Source organism: Esox lucius, chromosome 13 (genome assembly GCF_011004845.1).
Source record: "Esox lucius isolate fEsoLuc1 chromosome 13, fEsoLuc1.pri, whole genome shotgun sequence".
Classification (NCBI taxonomy): Eukaryota; Metazoa; Chordata; class Actinopteri; order Esociformes; family Esocidae; genus Esox; species Esox lucius.
In genome coordinates, this window is record NC_047581.1 from 10,642,489 (window position 1) to 10,663,509 (window position 21,021).

General features: G+C 40.3%; 2 protein-coding genes across 2 annotated transcripts; both read left to right on the top strand.

The window, feature by feature from the left end:
* Window positions 1–5,698: 5,698 nt before the first annotated feature.
* avp (arginine vasopressin) lies at window positions 5,699–8,818 on the top strand. Its single transcript, XM_010892468.3, has 3 exons — window positions 5,699–5,892; window positions 6,807–7,011; window positions 7,978–8,818. Exons 1-3 carry the CDS (start codon window positions 5,773–5,775, stop codon window positions 8,127–8,129), a joined length of 477 nt encoding a protein of 158 aa, XP_010890770.1. The 5' UTR covers window positions 5,699–5,772; the 3' UTR covers window positions 8,130–8,818.
* Window positions 8,819–13,042: 4,224 nt separating this feature from the next.
* ccl27a (chemokine (C-C motif) ligand 27a) lies at window positions 13,043–14,921 on the top strand. The gene is made up of 3 exons (XM_010892469.3): window positions 13,043–13,111; window positions 14,180–14,297; window positions 14,519–14,921. Exons 1-3 carry the CDS (start codon window positions 13,048–13,050, stop codon window positions 14,616–14,618), a joined length of 282 nt encoding a protein of 93 aa, XP_010890771.1. The 5' UTR covers window positions 13,043–13,047; the 3' UTR covers window positions 14,619–14,921.
* Window positions 14,922–21,021: the final 6,100 nt, after the last annotated feature.

Genomic DNA, 21,021 nt, shown 5'->3' on the forward strand with positions numbered 1-21,021 from the left:
TGTGTTCAGTTTTGGTTTTTTCATTTGGTTTGATGATGTGGCTTTGTAGTTTCGAAAGTTTGAATGTTATTTTCGTCCGTGGGGAACACTGAGTTTACATGTCCAATAAGCAGTATCCAATGGTTGATACTGCTTGTCACTACTGCCTTTTTGCTGAAAAGTTAAATCAGGCAGGAACAGCAACCCATACAATCAGTGAAGGAAAATTGTATAATACACTAAATACTACACTGCTCAAAAAGATTGATTGAAATTTGATTAATCAATTTTTTTTATAAAGCCTTTTGACAGCAGGTGCTCTGGAGGCAACAGCAAGACAACTCGCAAAAAGGGAATTGTTTTGCAGGTGGCCATAGACAATTGCTTTCTCCTTCCAGACTGATTCTTCTCTAGTTTTGTGTTTAGCTAGTGTCCTTGTCACTACTGGTAGCATGAGGCGGTACCTGCAGCCCATTCAGGTTGCACAGGCAGTCCAGCTCCTCCAGGATCGCACATTTATACGTGCCATCGCAAAAAGGTTTGCTGTGTCTCCCAGTACAGTCTGAAGTGCATGGAGGAGATCCCAGGAGATGGCTGTTACCCGAGGAGAGCTGGACAGGGCCGTAGAAGGGCATCAACCCAGCAACAGGACCAGTATCTGCTCCTTTGTGTGAGGAGAAATGGGGGAGCACTGCCAGAACCTTACAAAATGACCTCCAGCGAGCTACTGGTGTGCATGTTTCTGACCTAACTGGCAGAAACAGACTCCATGAGGGTGGCATGAGGGCCCAACGTCCTCTAGTGGGACTTGTGGTTACAGCCAAGCACTGTGCAGCTAGATTGGCATTCACCAGAAAACACTAGAATTGGCAGCTCCGCCATTTGCGCCCCATTCACAGAAGAGAGCAGATTCACACTGAGCACACGTGACGGACATGTTATAAGTCTGGAGATGCAGTGTTGAACACTGGTCAGTGATGGTCTGGTGAGGCATATCCTTGGAGGGTCGCACAGACCTCCACGTGTTAGCCAACAGTACCCTGACTGCTGTTAAGTAACAGGATGAAATCCTCAGACCATGCGCTTGATGTGGTGAGAGAACACAAAGGAAGGGATTTGGGACAATTTCTCTACAAATAAACTCTCCAGATGCTTTAGAGTCCTTTAGAGCACTTGTGGTCTCCTGATCAGGCCATGCCACTGGCTTTCAATGGGATTTAGGTTAGGGGATCTGATGGCCATTGCAAAAGCTTGATTCTATGTTCAGTGAACCAATTTCGTGTGGATATCAGATTGTTATTCTTTAAAGTGGCAGACACGTTTTGGCCTAAGACCTCCTGGCACTTGATGGTATCCATGTTGCCATTCATCCTAATAAGGTTCTCAGGGTCTTTAGAAAAATAACAGCCCCACAAGAGCAATGACATTTATTCGTTATTTCTGGTAGATTCCACAATTCTCTCGTCTTTTCACTTGATGTAAAAGTTAGTTATCGTCGCCTTTATTGATAGTTGTTGTATAAATGTCATTCATGAATGAAAGAAAAGGTATGTTGTTTTGCCATGAAAGAAAACAATTGGTTATTATGCCATGAAATGAAATACCTTTGGCAGACTCTCTAGCAATTGCTCAATTCTTATGACTATTCCAGTAAGTTAGTAGATTCCGGTAAAACGTATTACTGGCTAATACGCTGATAAAACAGCCAGTGGCAAACGCAATACATAGCCACTATTTGTGGTGGAGGTAAACTTGGTAAGAGACCAAAGTCAGTTTAACTGTGTCTATTTCATTCACAAATGGCCAATGAACTATTAAAACAGCCAGTGGCAAAAGAGGATTTGTTCAGGATAGAGACAAAAGGCTATACTGACACCTGGCAAAAGTATAGCTCCTTGGTGTAGTGGTTAATGACACAGCCTTTCATGTGGGCGACCTGGGTTTGTATCTCGAGGTGGCAACATTTTTCTATTGCAGGCCAGCTGAACTAGGCTTGCCTGCTTTCTTGTTTATTTATTGCCCTGATCGTGGAAATTGGTATTTCAGGGGTGTAGCTATCTTTTTATAGCCATTGCCTAATTTTGTCTAATTTAAGTTTTGTGTTCTTTAGCCTTTCCCTTGTTGATGGATGACTGAAGGAGTTAAGCCTGTGTGTCACATTATATTTATACCCCAGGGAAACAGGATGTCATGGATGACCACTTAACTCCCTCAAAAAAAAAAAGTAAAATCTTAATCAGAATATACATCAATTGAATTTTGTTCATGAGACTTTATAGGGGTGCCAGTAATTGTAATACGCATGTTTATTAATAAAAAATAAATATTCTTAATTACAGGTTTATTTTCTAACAGTTTTCACTCAATTAAAGGACAGATTCATGTGATTTATAGAGTGTAAGATCAATATAATTAACAGCAATAACATTTTTATATAAAAAGTGTGCCTAACATTTAAATATTAGCGTCATAATCAACATTCCTGTAGTTTTCATCCCCACTCTTGAAAGATAGTTTTTACATGCTTTGGAGGACTAGGTTTAAAACTTCCTGTGACAAAAAGACTAAAATTGCAGTCATCCTCCAACTGAGCATCGTTTGCCTTTATTGTGTATTTCTCAAAAATCTGTCTGCTTAATTTCATCTGCTATTTACAAGTTAATGAGCAACATAATTACACTTTATTGGTGAAACACAAACCTAGGCATGTAATAAGACAATAATTTAAAACAAAACAATAAATCTGGTCATTTACATGTCTGTCTGAGATGCAAATGTCCCCATCAATTATGATAGACCTGTTTTGCTTCTTCATTTATCAATAGATGTGCGTCTCATGGGAAAAAGTATATAGTCACATTTTCCATCAAACATGCATGATGCTTTGATATCGTGTCTCTTTGGCTCCTGGATTTATATTTTCATTTAAAGTAGTATATTAAAAGGAATGTCATACATATGGTGCAAAAATATCAAAACAATTGTAATATTTTGTCGAAATAAACCCACAGTTGTTCATTGTTGTCATCCATAGCTACATACCACACATGAATAATTCATAAACATTCAACCAAATTATAGTGTGATGTTTTGAATACAGACTAGATGTTTTCTTCTTCCATGTTCAAAGGTCAGATTTTTTGCTCAGATGATTTAGATGGAGAATGTTTGATGCAGAGACAGAAACTGTGTGAACTCTGCCGATCTCTCTCTTCCCCATTTGTCTCTAACTTCATTTGTTGTGTCCTGAAAACAAATGACTTCCTCCGCCCTTCTATTGGCAGGGTCACAACGTCAAGGCCATAATATGCCGGTTACATACATAAGTCAGACGTTTAAGCAGTCCCTATTCATCCCATCCCACGCACTGATTGCTCTGTCTGTGACATATCTAGTTGTCCTCCACAATGCAATTGGTTTGAGGGACTGTACATTCACAACACAGTTTTAGATGCCACTAGCCCACATTTTAACAATCATTGGTCAATATTGCACTTTGCCATAAAGATTAATCCTGCAGTCCTCTGCTTTACAATAGTTGAACATGCTATTTATGACTGTTATCAGAAGATTTCCATTTCAGAATAGGTGTTTACATTCTATCTGAATGCTTGCAACCAATTCCAATACCTTCAGATAGTATCACCTTTTGGATAGGATGTTAATTGTGCATCCTGACTCACAAAAAATCCCATGGCACTTGTGTTGCGAGGTGTCAGGCCTAGTGTCATGGATAAATTGCCAACCTGGCCATAATCATTCTCCCTTAATCAAAAATGTATTCCTAATTGGCATACAATATTCCTGGCCCCTTCACCTCATGATGTGTGGAAAACGTTCTTGCACAAACTGGTCACCATGCTACAAAATAGAAGTGGGTGTGGTGACTTTCCAGAAAGTTATGTAAAGAGTTTTGCAAACCTCAGTTGTATAGAAAGGCAATATACACTCACCTAAAGGATTATTAGGAACACCATACTAATACTGTGTTTGACCCCCTTTCGCCTTCAGAACTGCCTTAATTCTACGTGGCATTGATTCAACAAGGTGCTGAAAGCATTTTTTTGAAATGTTGGCCCATATTTAAAGGATAGCATCTTGCAGTTGATGGAGATTTGTGGGATGCACATCCAGGGCACGAAGCTCCCGTTCCACCACATCCCAAATATGCTCTATTGGGTTGAGATCTGGTGACTGTGGGGGCCATTTCAGTACAATGAAATCATTGATTCGAGCTTTGTGACATGGTGCATTGATTCGAGCTTTGTGACATGGTGCATTATCCTGCTGGAAGTAGCCATCAGAGGATGGGTACATGGTGGTCATAAAGGGATGGACATGGTCAGAAACAATGCTCAGGTAGACCGTGGCATTTAAATGATGCCCAATTGGCAATAAGGGGCCTTAATTGCGCCAAGAAAACATCCCCCACACCATTGCACCACCACCACCAGCCTGCACAGTGGTAACAAGGCATGATGGATCCATGTTCTCATTCTGTTTACGCCAAATTCTGACTCTACCATCTGAATGTCTCAACAGAAATCAAGACTCATCAGACCAGGCAACATTCTTCCAGTCTTCAACTGTCCAATTTTAGTGAGCTCATGCAAATTGTAGCCTCTTTTTTCTATTTGTAGTGGAGATTAGTGGTACCCGGTGGGGTCTTCTGCTGTTGTAGCCCATCCGCCTCAAGGTTGTGCATGTTGTGGCTTCACAAATGCTTTGCTGCATACCTCGGTTGTAACAAGTGTTTATTTCAGTCAAAGTTGCTCTTCTATGAGCTTGAATCAGTCGGCCCATTCTCCTCTGACCTCTAGCATCAACAAGGCATTTTCGCCCACAGGACTGCCGCATACTGGATGTTTTTCCCTTTTCACACCATTCTTTGTAAACCCTAGAAATGGTTGTGCGTGAAAATCCCAGTAAATGAGCAGATTGTGAAATACTCAGACCGGCCCGTCTGGCACCAACAACAATGCCATGCTCAAAATTGCTTAAATCACCATTCTTTCCCATTCTGACATTCAGTTTGGAGTTCAGGAGATTGTCTTGACCAGGACCAAACCCCTAAATGCATTGAAGCAACTGCCATGTGATTGGTTGATTAGATAATTGCATTAATGAGAAATTGAACAGGTGTTCCTAATAATCCTTTAGGTGAGTGTATGAATCCAGTTCATTATTAGATGATAAAATCAATCTTTCCAAATGATTCTAGCCTTGAAATTTAAAAAAAGCGTGGGGGGTTGTAGGGGCAGATCAGTAGCACTACGTTCTCAACTGCAGATTGAAATTCCAAGAATAGAGAAGACATGACACCTCTTTTACTTGCTAGAGAAGCATATTTGTGCTACACACCATATTTCTAACTGAACATTCATAAAAACCTGTTCTACGTAATGCAACTGATATTTTTATTCATTTAACAAAACCTGCAAAAGAACTGACAGCATCAGATGCAAATAGAAAATGTAAAGATTTTTTAAAAGTTACATTTTCTGTAGAGATTACATCCTGGTTGCACAGGCTACCTGTACTGGACATTTTCAAAGGTTCTTAACGTTTTTCTGAATTGAGAAGCGAAATACAAAAGGCCAAATAATGAATATCCGGCAAGTGACTCATTAAATGGGATATCGTGAGAGGCAAGTGAATTGTCACTGACGTCAAACTACTTTGAATAACAAATCCCCCCATTCCATATAAGTAACGGGTAGCATCGAATATCTATCAGTCATCCGTGAAGGAAGACATAAGGAATACAGTTGCACCTTTTTCTTCTCAATCACAATGACACATTTTGCGCTTCCGCTGTGCGTCCTGGGACTCATTGCGTTCTCATCGGCTTGCTACATTCAGAACTGTCCTAGAGGCGGGAAACGCGCTCTGCAGGACCCTAGCATCCGGCAGGTAGGGTACCAGCTGAGGTTACGGACGGTGTATTTTCGGATTTTATATCCATGCTTAAAATAAGGGCTTTTTTTGTGCTGTCTACTTTTACCAGAGCTGATTACAGTCTTTCAGTTTTATTTATTAAACGTATTTATTGTTCCACAAGGTTTTGGAAGCTGTGGTGGAAACAAAACGACTACCGTAGGCGCACAAATTGCAAATCTTTGCAATGCAAATATTGTGAACATATTTGTTTTTCTATAACTTAAAAAACAAAAATCGTATTATTTTTGTTATGATTAAGTTGGTAAAATAGGGTACACTAACTAGATGTTAGATTAGTGTTTAATAACTGAATCAATTTAAACTACCCTTTTTTCCACCCAAAAAACACTCGAAAACAATGGAAATATTAAAAATAATTGTAAATGATCTCATTTTAACTAATAACAATAAAAATAATTAATTGTAAAAAAGTATGACAATAAACATGCAAAAAAAAAAAATGTAATCTGATCAATACCTCACCAAAGGTTGCAGGGTCACATGGCAATGTAATCCGATTTCCTGGTGAGGGAAAGACCTGAGGACATCCCCTAATGTCTCACGCACTACAAATTGACAGAAAACAACACACTTTTATAGTTAATGGTTTTAAAGTCTCATCATTATTGCTTACTTTTTCTAACGCAATAAGGATAGGCATAATAGTATCCCAAGGCTTTGTCTGTCAACAGCAAATAAGAGTAAATATTCAGAGAATCGTAAATATTCCGTTATATTGGATGATAGCTCCACTCTTGATTACAGAATGCTATGCACATTTAAGCATCAGTTTGGATATGAGCACTTTCTTTTGTAGGAATTCTTCTGTAAACTGCACAAATAATTGCAGAATAGAATATGTTCCTCACTAGTCTCTCCCTCTACAGTGCATGACTTGTGGGCCAGGGGAGCAGGGCCACTGCTTTGGCCCCAGTATCTGCTGTGTGGAGGGGCTGGGCTGCTGGATGGGCACCCCAGAAACAGCTCACTGCTTGGAGGAAAACTACCTGAACACCCCCTGCCAAGTAGGAGGGAGACCCTGTGGATCTGAAGCAGGACGCTGTGCTACACCAGGATTTTGCTGTGACTCAGGTAAAGTTTGTGTCCCTTTTTTCTGTCTGTCCATATGCAACATACTGGTGTACATTTTAAAAGTTGCATTACAAAACACAATATCATACAGTATGATGCTATGCGTAAATGCTCTAGTACTGGGAGATTTAAAGGATTGTTTGTTTTTATGTTGTGTTTGGTGGGGTTGTTCAGCGGTTTTGGTAATGCTGCAAAAAAAGCATGAACATGACAACATGTATAATTGCAGAATTAAGAGTTGAAACAGTTTGTCGACCACTGGAATCTGGCTGCTATGTCCTATCTCAACCAGATACATTGTGTTCTTTCACTGTTTGTTATCACAGTCCCTTTTTAAGTTCTTTCTACCCTGTTGTATCTTGTCGGTTGTGGTTTCTTTCTTAAATGTTGCAACAAGGAGGCAGGACACAGGCTCAGGAAGAACAGAGGGCTTTTACTAAATAACTAAGATATAACAAACCTAACACCAACACACAAAAACAGTACAGAACAACACTTCAAAAGGATGGCACCAAATAATGACCAAAGATAACGGTAGAAAGAACTTGAACAGGGACAGGTGGGAATGAAAGCAAGAGACAGGTATTGGTGCAACTGAGGGAGAGAGGGCGTTGGATCTCACTGGCACGGCAAGCCTGCCACTGAGTCTGTGTAGAGGGAAAAACATGTTGATTCATCCTGGATGCCATGGCTGAACAAAACAATTCTTTGGAGCCGTTCATTTTGTCTTATTTAGCAATTGCTTTTATTCAGAGCTACTTACTTAGTACATTCACCTTAAAATAACTAAATAACACGGTGTCAGTTAAAAATATAGTATACAACTAAGAAATGAATATACAGCATTGCGCCCCCTACACATTTAAATAACACACATGAAGCTACCCCTTTTGGAAATTGACTGACTTCACAGAAAGTGCATTTGTAAATGTTTTGTAACCCTTGTTATTGTCTGTCTGTTGATAGAGAGCTGTGTTGTAGACCAAGACTGTTTGGGGGAGAGTTCGTACCACTCTCCTTCTCCTGCGGATCAAAGCATCGCAGCCACAAAGAACTCACCAGGGGAACTGCTACTGCGTCTGCTGCACTTTGCCACCAGGAGGCAAAGTGAATACTAACATTCTCACTACAGGGACTTGCTTACATTCCTGTCTAACTCCAAACCCTTACTAGCCTTTGGCACTTCTAGATAGGCAAAGTGTGGATAGGTAATCAACAATATGGTCATTATTCCACGTAACCGTCTGATGCCGTTTTTCGCCGTACTGCTCTATCAAATCCTTTCAGAAACACACATAGTGGGCCAGGGGTTGATTTGGGATTGTAGGAACAAGGTTCAATCACAAACAAAAATAACTACACACTCAAAATTTGGTATGATTTATGAATTGACAAAGAAGTTGTTTTTGAGAATATCTAGATACATTAGAATACATCCTCTATGTAATTATTCAATTCAACAACGTTTAATCGATCAGTCCTAAGCTATGGAACTGTACACCACCAGAGAAATGTATAAATATAGTACCAGTAAAAAGTTTGGACACACTCATTGAAGAGAATGGGTAAATGCATCCAAATCTTTGACTGTTACTGCATGTAGGATGTAAATGTATTGCACACAAATATGTTCAACAATCAATTATAGGCTAACTAAAAACAATGTTAAAACAACTATATCAATGCAATCTGTAACAGGGGTTACTTCTACACCAACATTTACTGAGATTCCCGTATTTTCCTTTGTTGTATAATCAAAATAAATAAACAAAAAATGAACTGCCAACAAAACATCTGTACTTTTCTTGTTGTACCGTGTTTCAAGCCAGATTCACTTCCCCTAATTATACCTGTCACATAAATCACATAAATCTATCTATGAAAATATCCTGCCTCTTGTCTGGGCCTGCTGTATGCGTGTTTGTTCGTGCATGCATTTACGACAACAGCCACCAATACCTGGATATCATTTCATGAAGTGCACTGTTAAATACAGTTGGATATAAAAAGTCTACATACTCCTGTGAAAATGCCAGATTTTTACAATAACCTGGTTGCATTAGTGTGCACACCCTCTTATACAGCGGGGAGAACAAGTATTTGATACACAGCCGAATTTGCAGGTTTTCCCACTTATAAAGCATGTAGAAGTCTGTAATTTTTATCATAGGTACTCTTCAACTGAAAACCAGAAAATCACATTGTATGATTTTTAAGTAATTAATTAACATTTTATTGCATTATTTATTGCTTTTCTTATTAAGTTTACCTCCACTACGAATTGCATCTATGAACTCTATAGCTTTTGCCACTGGCCATTTTAGCAGCTTATTAGCCATTCGTGAATGACATTGATACAATAACTACTGTATCAATATAGGTGATGAAAACAGACTTTTTCATCAAGTGAGAAGACGAGAGAATCGTGTTGTCAGCAAGGTTTTTGTCTATCCTGAACAAATCCTCTTTTGCCACTGGTAGTTTTAACTGCGAATTAGCCATTGGTGAATGACATTGATACAGTATCTATCAATATAGGTGACGATAACAGACTTTTTCGTCAAGTGAAGAGACGAAGGAACTATGTAGCCAGCGAAGTGTTTGTCTATCCTAAATGCTTCCTATTATGTATCTACTGAAGTTTGTAGCCAGTGGAGCTTTTGCCTGTCCTGAAGAGTTCTAAGGCATAATGTATTTTGACTGTGATGAGAGTTGAACACAAGACCTCTTGTTCCGTAGTCTGTGTGTCTAACCACTAGGCTATTTAACAAGGGGTGGTCGGTTGGTTTCGCTCTTCTAGGCCGGCTCCGCTTATGTGGCCTGGCAAAAACTGAAGTAACAATAACATGCAAATACATAAAAGTTGGTACACTTTAGAACTGTGCATCTCTAGGTTTTGCTGGTTCAGAGATATTCAGCAAACAATGTATACCAATGGAGATCCATCACAGAAGGCCTTTATCTGGGCTGCATACCTTTAGGCCTCATGTCAAATTATCAGCCAATCAGGATTATCTAAGGTTGTGACAATATTTTGGCAAAATATAACGCAAAGAACAGTTACCTTCCATTTTAGGTAAGTTACTATTTTTGTTGTTGCTGTAAAATAGGCTAGAGCCATTCTAGAGCACAGCTGTTGTATACAATACAATAATAGTGCATACAGTATAATTATACACAGCATTTTGGACCGGGTAGGCAGGGCAGTAACATATCTGGGACCACTGGTCCTGCCTTTCTTTTTAGTAATATCTACATTTCCAGTCATGACATACAAAACAACTTAGCTCCCAAACATATTTACAACATAAACATTGGTTTATGACTCATCACCAAGAAAACCTTTCACTACTTGGATTTTAGAAAGTATTGCCTCAAGTTTGGCTATTGAATTCACTTAATCCTGATTCTAGCTGTGCCCCACATAACAAATAAACCCTCTTCATATTTCCTTTTTTCACATCGGCTGTGATTAGATTTTACTTCTGTGAAGGTAATTCTCTGGATGCACATGATCAGGCTTGCATTCCCCATTGTTTGTTAATATTAATATTTCAAGGAAATGAGGTGAGGAAAGTAGTGGTAGAATTTTGTAGGCTATCCAGTGGGTGATTTACATGTATGAGTTAATAGACTGATTGAATGTGACTGCATTGTTGACAGCCATTTCACTTTTGTCCTTTAGACCATAGAAGATGTATGGTTTTTCCTGGAAAAGGGTTTTAAAGACCGGAGAACATCCCCCAAGGGTTAGCCTCTTAATGCAGTCTCTATGATATGAAAAGAAGACATTCCACTACGAATAATAAAAGTAGAGAGATTATACAGATTTTAAAGCAGTTTCTGTCTGTCTGTCTTTTTACTTAAATGCCAGGTCTCTAACGAAATGGACAAGGGTAAAGAAGAAAGTAGCTTTAATCAGCAAAAGTGAATCTCTGAAATTCCATCCAAACCTTGAGTTACTCTGCCAGAAACTAGTGGTAACAAGAAATTACAGGGCAGAAGATTTTAGAACAGTTCCCTAGACTCTGCCCCCAATTCTAAGTGTTTGCATTATTGTGTTATAAAGTGTAGGCCCATGCCACAATTAATTATTTCTGCTTTTTTAAATCCTAGTCACAAATCGCAATATAAAGCTTTTGTGGAAAAGTGTTTGTGGTGTTTCTCATTGTCTTGTGCTTTTGATGACTTAGGGGATATGACATCATTAACCCAACTTGACATTAGAAAACTATAATTTAATTACCAAGGTAAATTCTCCCAAAATAGCAACTAAGGCCCCGAAAAATTCAGTGAAATCCTTTTTCACTGTGAAATGCTTCTGTCTGGCAGTCTGCCAAAAAAGGAAGAGAAAATGGGTTAGTGGTTTCATATTCTACAGGATATGCCCTAATACAATAATTTCCAGTGAAAATCTATGCATTTGTATACTGAACATTTCTGAATTAATCTGAATATTTTTTCTCTTGGCGATGATTTAGTGGGCACAGACAAAACCTATTCTATGACAAAATAATGAAGCTGTATGAAGTTCATTATGAATTAAGTAATTGGAAATGTTGCCATTTAAGTAACTGTTGAGGTTGTGTGAGTGTATTTATTAGATATGTTATTGGACATATGAAGAACCATTACATATAGATTTCATTCAGTCTGATACATGATCTAGAAAGAACCACTGAAAATGAGGCCTGTCAAGAATCAATACGGGATACATGAAGAATCATTCCATATAAGGTTCATATGGTTCTTTGCAAAAGGTTCTGCAAGGAACCTATTTTGGATCTAACTAGAATCGTAAAAATTAAGGAACCGATATGCAGATGAAGGAGTCAGCAAAGATTTTACTTGCACGTTCTTCAGCTCTGGAGCTTGGGAGAACCTTGACTGGGGCTGGTGGATGTCTCCTGAGTATTGTAAAATGCATCGCATTTCCCCCTACAGGGTGCAGGCCTGGAACCAAACCAGACACTTGAGCAAGGTGTGGATTGACTCTGAGTGAAGCCAGATCAGGGTTGACTGGAAGGATATTTTTTCCAGCAACTGCCTTGAGTGGTACATGTGCTGATGTGCCTTCTTGGTGATCACTGTGAGCCTACTATGGAGCCAGTCAAGCACTCCACGGTGGACTAGCGTCCATGATGAGACTGAACAGAGCTGTGTCGTCTGTGTGCTTGAGTGGCTTCGCAGACACATTGTTGGAGCTGCAGTCATTGATGTAAAATGAGAAGGGATAAACCTGTTGTCTCTGCAGGCAAACAGCAGTGGGTCGAGGGAGGTTTAAGTGATGTTTTTGAGATGGCACAGGACTAGGCGCTAAAACCTCTTCATGATGACTTGGCAAGTGCTATGGGTCTGTAGTAATTTTTTTTAAGATAACCTGATACAAAGAACCACACCTCAGGACTACCTGGCCTAATGACACCCAGCGGTCCTCATCCAAAGAAAGTGAGAGGGGGGATGGAACATATGGACGTCAATAGCAGTTTGAGATGCCCTCCCACAGAAACACGCGTTGATCCATGTGTCAAATGAGTGGGAGCATTTAGCAGGTCTGTTCAAGTGTGTTTTGATAGCCCGGCTGCTATTAAGCCACTTGACTAGTTTTCTCCAAACCAGACAACTACCAAACAAACCAAAATTGTTACTATATATATGATATTTCCTTGCCTGTAGACAACACACTTCCACCTTAAATGTCCTTAAATTCTGTATTTTAACAGTATAGTCCCTTTAATTTTGTGTGTTGATATGGTAAGCCCCAGTTATGCGTTGGCTTTTACCAGGCTACTCCACCTAGATATATGCTGTTAGTTTTTGACCTATACTATTATCCATTCTTGATTATATCTCTTACAAAGAATGCGAGGCTGTTCTAGTCTCTTATTAAATTAAATTAATGGAGCCCAGCACAGTGGCAATGAAACTTGTTTAAACCTGTCAGACAAAACCTCAAAACCAATACTTTTATTTGTGTGTGGGGGGGGGGTATAAATAGTGATGAGTTTCACTTGATCTCTCACTCTTGCTGCTACCATGGATCTTAGATTGATGGTGCTTCTTCTTTTCCTGTGTGCTCTGGCCATTACAACCACTGAAGGTAAGGACGTTAGGACCTCACTGTAAAAGACAATACATTTTACAACACCTAACTTTTGGGGTACATTCATTGAAACATTTTGCATGTAGTTAATGATAAAATTCTGGTTTTGAGAACAATTAATATTATTTATTGGCCATGAACAGAAAATGAAGACTGGAGTTATTATTCAACTTAGTAGGTAACCATCTTATATTTTCACAACATTTGGGGTTTTAACATGTGCGAGAGTAAATACGAGAGCTCTGTAGAAATGCTAATCATTTCTTGTGCAGAAGCTTTTGGAGTATCAGCCTAGTATACTCAACTCAGGCTTATTTGTGTGTTGCAGACTGCAGCTCTGATGTCACCTAGTAGAGTATACTCAGCTAATACTCCACCAGCATCAGCAGGAGCAATGCTTAGCATTTCTACTGAGCTATATCCACATTCTGTGTACAATTTTGAGTATACAGTTTTACATTTCTGTCATATGACAGACGTTATTTTCCAGGGCAAATTCAAGTCAGTGCATTTATCTCCAGACAGCCAAGTGGGAGATCATTTAGTGGTACAGTGAGGTTGCGTGTGTTTGCATGTGGGTGCAGGTTTGTGTTCTCGTGCAAATGTGTACGCATGAATGTGCTTAAATTACAGTCACAGGGTGACTTGCAGTTACTAGTATTTGTCAGTTGCAGCATGTTCCTAGTTATGACTGTTTTTGCTTTTGTTTAGTGGTTTATTTAGTGGGACGGGCAGGCTCATAATTAAGACGGTAGAATATGTTGTGGCTTGTCAAATTTGGTCATATTATTAAAGAACCTAGGCTGTTAATCCACCGTCATTCCACAGAGTCTTAGTCACATCTTAAAAACAGGCAACCTAACAAACGTGTGATTCAAGGAGCAACCTGAAGAACTACTTCAGTTACTTGTAATACCTGTAGACTACTATTTCTATTACTGCCTTTTTTACTGTGTTATAACCACACATACTACAACTACAATTACAGCTTACCTGCATAGCATCATAAGGCACATAGCATCACTATACTGTAGCTCCTTAATTAACAGATGCTGAACATTACAGGTGGCATTCCTAAATGCTGTGTGAAGATTTCTAAGGACTTTCCCCCAAACCTGCTGATGAAAGTGGAGAAAGTAGATGTACAGAAGAACAATGGTGCCTGCGAGATCAACGCGCTTGTGTGAGTTGATGACAATACTGTGGATAGAAATCCAGAGTAATGAATAAAAATATATATGGTCTGATTGTAGTATTGTAATAACTAATTTGATGTAGTTGAACAATGTACAGGACATTTTGGTGTGACATACTAATATTGGTTATTCCACTGTCTGATTTTAAAGTCAAATGTCAAATTATTTATTTTTAATGTTAAATGCACTCTATCCTTAATGTCCACAGATTGCACGTGAAAGGGAAGAAATACTGTGCCCACCCCAAGGTAAAAAGAAAGCTGAAGAAGATCCAGAGAAGAAAGGGTGGAAAAAAGAAGAAGCCTTAGAGCTCTGTGGAGGGAGGGAACAGCTAGATGTTTGGCAAATCACTTGTGGACAGACTACGACAATACTAAATGATTTTAAGTTCTGGGATAACCAAGTTTAATGTGGCGCAGCTTTTCTTTCATGTCTTTTTATAAATTTTCAACATTGGAAATAATGATGTGTTTAGAACAAAAATGTATTGCAATAATAGTCTATAAGGGGGACAACTTGGTTGGCGTAGTAAAAATAGAATACATATCTAACGACTTGTAATAATTAATGTTATGAAAAATGTGTACTTAATAAATAGTTTACATGAGTCAGATATTTTGTATATATAACAATGGCTGGGCAGAGAAATCAAAATCAATACTATATCAAAGCATTTTTGAGTGTTTTATTGTGTAATACATTGCAAGATATTGTAATGATGTCACTGCGTTGGTCACAAATATCTGCTCTAAAGAGGTTTGCAGCCTTTTGCTCCAGACCTACATTCAAATAACTGGTTCAGATATTTACGTCTTTGACGATTATTTTAGCAGATGGGGTGTTAATTAGACGCAAACACCAAATACCATCTCTCAACAACTTGGTTGGTAATCAGCAACCCACGTCTTTATAACCAGCAACAGTTCAGCATCACACACAAGCCTCCTCCTCCTATTAAAACAAACAATTTTTGCTGTACTCACCCACGAAAATGGTCATGAGATCCAGGGAGAACATAACCATTATAGGGATGCATGGGAGTGAAATGATTCCAGTAACATCATTCAAAACTTCCTGCATAACAGTTTCTTGCCGGAGCACAATTATTACTTGCTAGGGACCTGGAATTGCAGTTTTTAAAATGTTATCTTGCATTGAATAATACTGTACTGTACACTATTCTATAAATGTCATAAAAGATGTCTATTAAATAAATAGTTTACATGAGTCAAATATCTTGCAGAGACATTTTGAAGACCGCATATCTGAATTATTCAAAAGAGATACAGTGGATATAACAAGTCTTCTAAAATGCAGCTTTTGTTTATTTAAAGGAAAGCCCAATAATGCTGGAAAAGTTTTCACCTTTAATGAGATTTTGTAAATAACAACATTTAAGTGAAAAATAAATGGATAATTCATCTGAAAAGTTTTCATTTCCAGCAGCTACTGATGCCTACTGATGCCTTTAAGCACAAATAACTTTTCAAAAGGTGTGGCTTTTAGATGTCATCAATGGGGCCGGTTGAACTGTTAATTTTTTAGCAATTTATGCAAAAAACTGATGGAAACCTGGCAACCTACACGTTTCGCACCTTGACCTTTTTCTTCAGGTTTCGATACATTTTCTGTTCTGGGTCTGGGCAAATTACTTAGTAGACACCAATTAGAGGCAGCATTTTTATGATTTCATCATGTGGAAATCTCACTAAGTATTTTACAGTATTTTTAAACTACAAAATACAAAAAACTAAAGTATTTTGATGCAAAATATGAAGCCATTTTCATCAAATCTATCAAACACAAATGACAAAATCCTATTTACATTTGAAATCTTTTTTTCTAATAATCTGTTCAGAAAATCAGGTAAGGTGAGGTAAGGTTATGCTCTACGAATGTTGTAGGGCATGAGCCTGCAGGTGTTGGTCACTGCCTTGATGTTAGCAGGGAATGACAGGGTATTGTCTAAGGTCACAACAAGGTTCTTTGCACACCAAGAGGCAGACACTGTGCAGTTGTCAACCCTGATGGACATATCCTGGAGTGGATAGGTATTCCGGTGAAGAGCAGTTCAGTCTCCTCGAGGGTAACCTTGAGGTGGTGAGACAACATCCAAGCAGGGATGTAAACCAGTAGATATGCATGTTGTCACCTTGGTGTCGGAAGAAGGAAAACATTGTCATCTGCATAGCAGTGATAGTTAAGACCGGAGCCAAGGTACCTGGTGTATAAAAAGAGGAGGAGAAGGCCTAGAACCTAGCTTTGGGGAACACCAGCAGTAAGAAGCTGCGTGGTAGACACCGATCCTCTCTTGTATTTCCCAAGTCTTTCTCCAGGAAATATCCGCACCAAAGGAAAACAGCTGGCAGACACAAAATTGGGTGGAATACAACAATGGAATAATCAGATTTGTACAGCCCCGTTTCCAAAATAAATTGACATTGCGTAAAATGCAAATAGAAACAGAATGCAATGATGTGCAAATCATTTTATCCCTATATTTTATTGAAAATAGTACAAAGACCTTTTTAACAGTACAAAGATGTATTGTTTTTGGAAAAATGCATGCCATTCTGAATTTCATGCCAGCAACACTTTTAAGGAAACTTGGGACAGGGGCATGTTTACCACTGTGTTACATCACCCATTCTTTCAACAATACTCTGTATGCATTTTGGAACTGAGGAGACCAATTGCTGTAGTTTTGAAAATGAAGTGTTTTCCCATTCAGTAGGATTTCAGCTGCTCAGCAGTTCAGGGTCTCTTTTGTTGTATTTTTAGTTTCATAATGTGCCAAATGTTTTCAGTGGTGGACAGGCAGTGAGGAGATCCTTGAAGTACTTCCTTCTCAGCCTGCCCGGGAAAGTCTATGCCAGGGTTCTGGAGAGGAGAATACGGCCGATAGTAGAACCTCGGATTCAGGAGGAACAGTGTGGTTTTCGTCCGGGCCGTGGAACACTGGACCAGCTCTATACTCTCTACGGGGTGTTGGAGGGTTCATGGGAGTTTGCCCAACCAATCCACATGTGTTTTGTGGATTTGGAGAAGGCATTCGACTGTGTCCCTCGCGGCATCCTGTGGAGAGTGCTTCGGGAATATGGGGTCCTGGGTCCTTTGCTAAGGGCTGTCAGGTCCCTATACAACCGAAGCAGGAGCTTGGTCCGCATTGCCGGCAGTAAGTCAGACTTGTTCCCAGTGCATGTTGGACTCTGGCAGGGCTGCCCTTTGTCACCGGTTCTGTTTGTAATTTTTATGGACAGAATTTCTAGGCGCAGCCAGGGGCCGGAGGGTGTCAGGTTTGGGGACCACACGATTTCGTCTCTGCTCTTTGCAGATGATGTTGTCGTGTTGGCCCCTTCTAACCAGGACCTTCAGCATGCATTGGGACGGTTTGCAGCCGAGTGTGAAGCGGTGGGGATGAAAATCAGTACCTCCAAATCCGAGGCCATGGTCCTCAGTCGGAAAAGGGTGGCTTGCCCACTTCAGGTTGGTGGAGAGTGCCTGCCTCAAGTGGAGGAGTTTAAGTATCTAGGGGTCTTGTTCACGAGTGAGGGAAGGATGGAACGGGAGATTGACAGACGGATCGGTGCAGCTTCTGCAGTAATGCAGTCGATGTATCGGTCTGTCGTGGTGAAGAAAGAGCTGAGCCGCAAGGCGAAGCTCTCGATTTACCAGTCAATCTACGTTCCTACTCTCACCTATGGTCATGAGCTTTGGGTCATGACCGAAAGGACAAGATCCCGGATACAGGCGGCCAAAATGAGTTTTCTCCGCAGGGTGGCTGGGCGATCCCTTAGAGATAGGGTGAGAAGCTCGGTCACCCGGGAGGAGCTCAGAGTAGAGCCACTGCTCCTCCACATCGAGAGGGGTCAGCTGAGGTGGCTTGGGCATCTTTTTCGGATGCCTCCGGAACGCCTTCCTGGGAAGGTGTTCCGGTCCCGTCCCACCGGGAGGAGACCCCGGGGAAGACCTAGGACACGCTGGAGGGACTATGTCTCCCGGCTGGCCTGGGAACGCCTCGGTGTCCCCCCGGAAGAGCTAGAGGAAGTGTCTGGGGAGAGGGAAGTCTGGGCATCCCTGCTTAGACTGCTGCCCCCGCGACCCGGCCCCGGATAAGCGGAAGAAGATGGATGGATGGACAGGCAGTGAGTAATTGTCAGGGCCTTATAAAACCTAGGGGAGGTTTTCAAAAAAGTTGAAAAGGAAGGTTTTGAGTGAGGAACAGAAGCGTTCAATTTGCAGTGGTCTCTTAATTTTAACCCTTCTGTTCCTCACTCATAACCTTCCTTTTTGACTTTTTTGGAAAGGAAAGAAAAAGGTGCAGTGGTCTCTTAACTTTTTCCGGAGCTTTATTTTTTTATATTATAATTTGCAATTTTGTTTTCATTGATTTAATCTTTTCTTGTCTTAATTGTAATGATCTTCCTATTTTTCCTATTATCTTCCAAAAAAAAATTGTGTTATCGTGGTGGACATCATCTAGCTGTGCTCAATGTTCACGTCCTCTAGAGGGCGTAAGAATACATCACAAATTCAGAGCAAATAGCCGTATCTAGTTTTTGTTCTGTACACTGCTTCCAGCATTTTTTTCTCTCTTCCTCCTCTGACTCTTTTAACAAAATGATCTACCAGGGACTGAACCCTGGCAATGTGTTGGCATCCTATGTCTCCTCTTTACAATACCTTTAAGACAGTTGATTGTTAATCCTGCTGTAGGGCCTCCAGCAAAGGTTGTGGTAGCTTCAAGATGAACACCCATAAAAGTGATCTGTCCTACAATGAGAGAAAGAATTATTTGATCCCCTGCTGATTTTGTACATTTGCCCACTGACAAAGAAATGATCAGTCAATAAGTTTAATGGTAGGTTTATTTGAACAGTGAGAGACTGAAAAAATCCAGAATAATTTTATAAATTGATTTGCATTTTAATGAGTGAAATAAGTATTTAATTCCCTCTCAATCAGAAAAATGTCTGACTCCCAGGTGTCTTTTATACAGGTAACGAGCTGAGATTAGGAGCACACTCTTAAAGGGATTGTTCCTAATCTCAGCTTGTTACCTGTATAAAAGACACCTGTCCACAGAAGCAATCAATCAGATTCCAAACTCTCCACCATGGCCAATACCAAAGAGCTGTCCAAGTATGTCTGGGACAAGATTGGAGACCTACACAAGGCTGGAATGGGCTACAAGACCATCGCCAAGCAGCTTGGTGAGAAGGTGACAACAGTTGGTGTGCGATTATTCGCAAATGGAAGAAACACAAAAGCACTGTCAATCTCCCTCGGTCTGGCGCTCCATGCGGAGTTGCAATGATCATGAGAACGGTGAGGAATCAGCCCAGAACTTCACAGGAGGATATTTTCAATGATCTCAAGGCAGCTGGGACCATAGTCATCAAGAAAACAATTGGTACCACACTAGACCATGAAGGACTGAAATCCTGCAGCGCCCGCAAGGTCTGCCTGCTCAAGAAAGCACATGTACAGACCTGTCTGCAGTTTGCCAGTGAACATCTGAATGATTCAGAGGAGAACTGGGTGAAAGTGTTTGGCATCAACTCAACTCGCCGTGTTGGGAGGAGGAGGAATGCTGCCTATGACCCCAAGAATACCATTCCCACCGGCAAACTTGGAGGTGGAAACATTATGCTTTGGGCATGTTGTTTTGCTAAAGGGGACAGGACAACTTCACTGCATCAAAGGGATGATGGATGGGGCCATGTAGTCAAATCTTGGGTAAGAACCTCCTTCCCTCAGCCAGGGCATTGAAAATGGGTCGTGGATGGGTATTCCAGCATGACAATGACCCAAAACACACGGCCAAGGCAACAAAGGAGTGGCTCAAGAAGAAACACATTAAAATCCTGGAATGGCTGAGCCAGTCTCCAGACCTTAATCCCATAGAAAGTCTGTGGAGGGAGCTGAAGGTTCGAGTTGCCAGACATCAGCCTCGAAACCTTAATGAATTGGAGAAGATCTGCAAAGAGGAGTGGGACAAAATCCCTCCTGAGATGTGTGCAAACCTGGTGGCCAACTACAAGAAATGTCTGACCTCTGTGATTACCAACAAGGGTTTTCCCATCAAGTACTTAGTCATGTTTTGCAGAGGGGTTGAATACTTATTTAATTAATTAAAATACAAATAAATTTCCCTCATTTTTTATGTGTTTTTCTGGATTTTTGTTGTTGTTATTCTGTCACTGTTCAAATAAACCTACCATTAAAACTATAGATTGATAATTTCTTTGTCAGTGGGCAAATATACAAAATCAGCAAGGGATCAAATATTTTTTTTCCCTCTCCCTTTTGCTTTTGTTAATAAAACTCCCTCCAAGGCCCTGAACACACCCTCAGTGTTTATTCCCTTGTCACTCCCTGTTACGATATATTGTAAGGCATTCTACAATAACTGTATTTCATACAGTAATAAGCAGGCATAATTGTGCAACACCTGTTATGGGTTGGCTACTCTCCCCTGCCCTGAGTGGGCTGTCTTTTCTTTTATGTCGTGTCTGTGTTGTCTGTTCGGAGCACTGGAGGCATTCCCAGAGGATAGTACATCAAGGAGCATGGCCGCATCAACCCTGCTCAGCCGTTTCTTCACAGCTGCAGCCACTCTCCATGATTCAACACAGCAGTACTTAAACCCGGGCTGATCACCTCTTCAGTGCCAGTTCGATAACTACAAACCCATGTGGTAACTAGGAT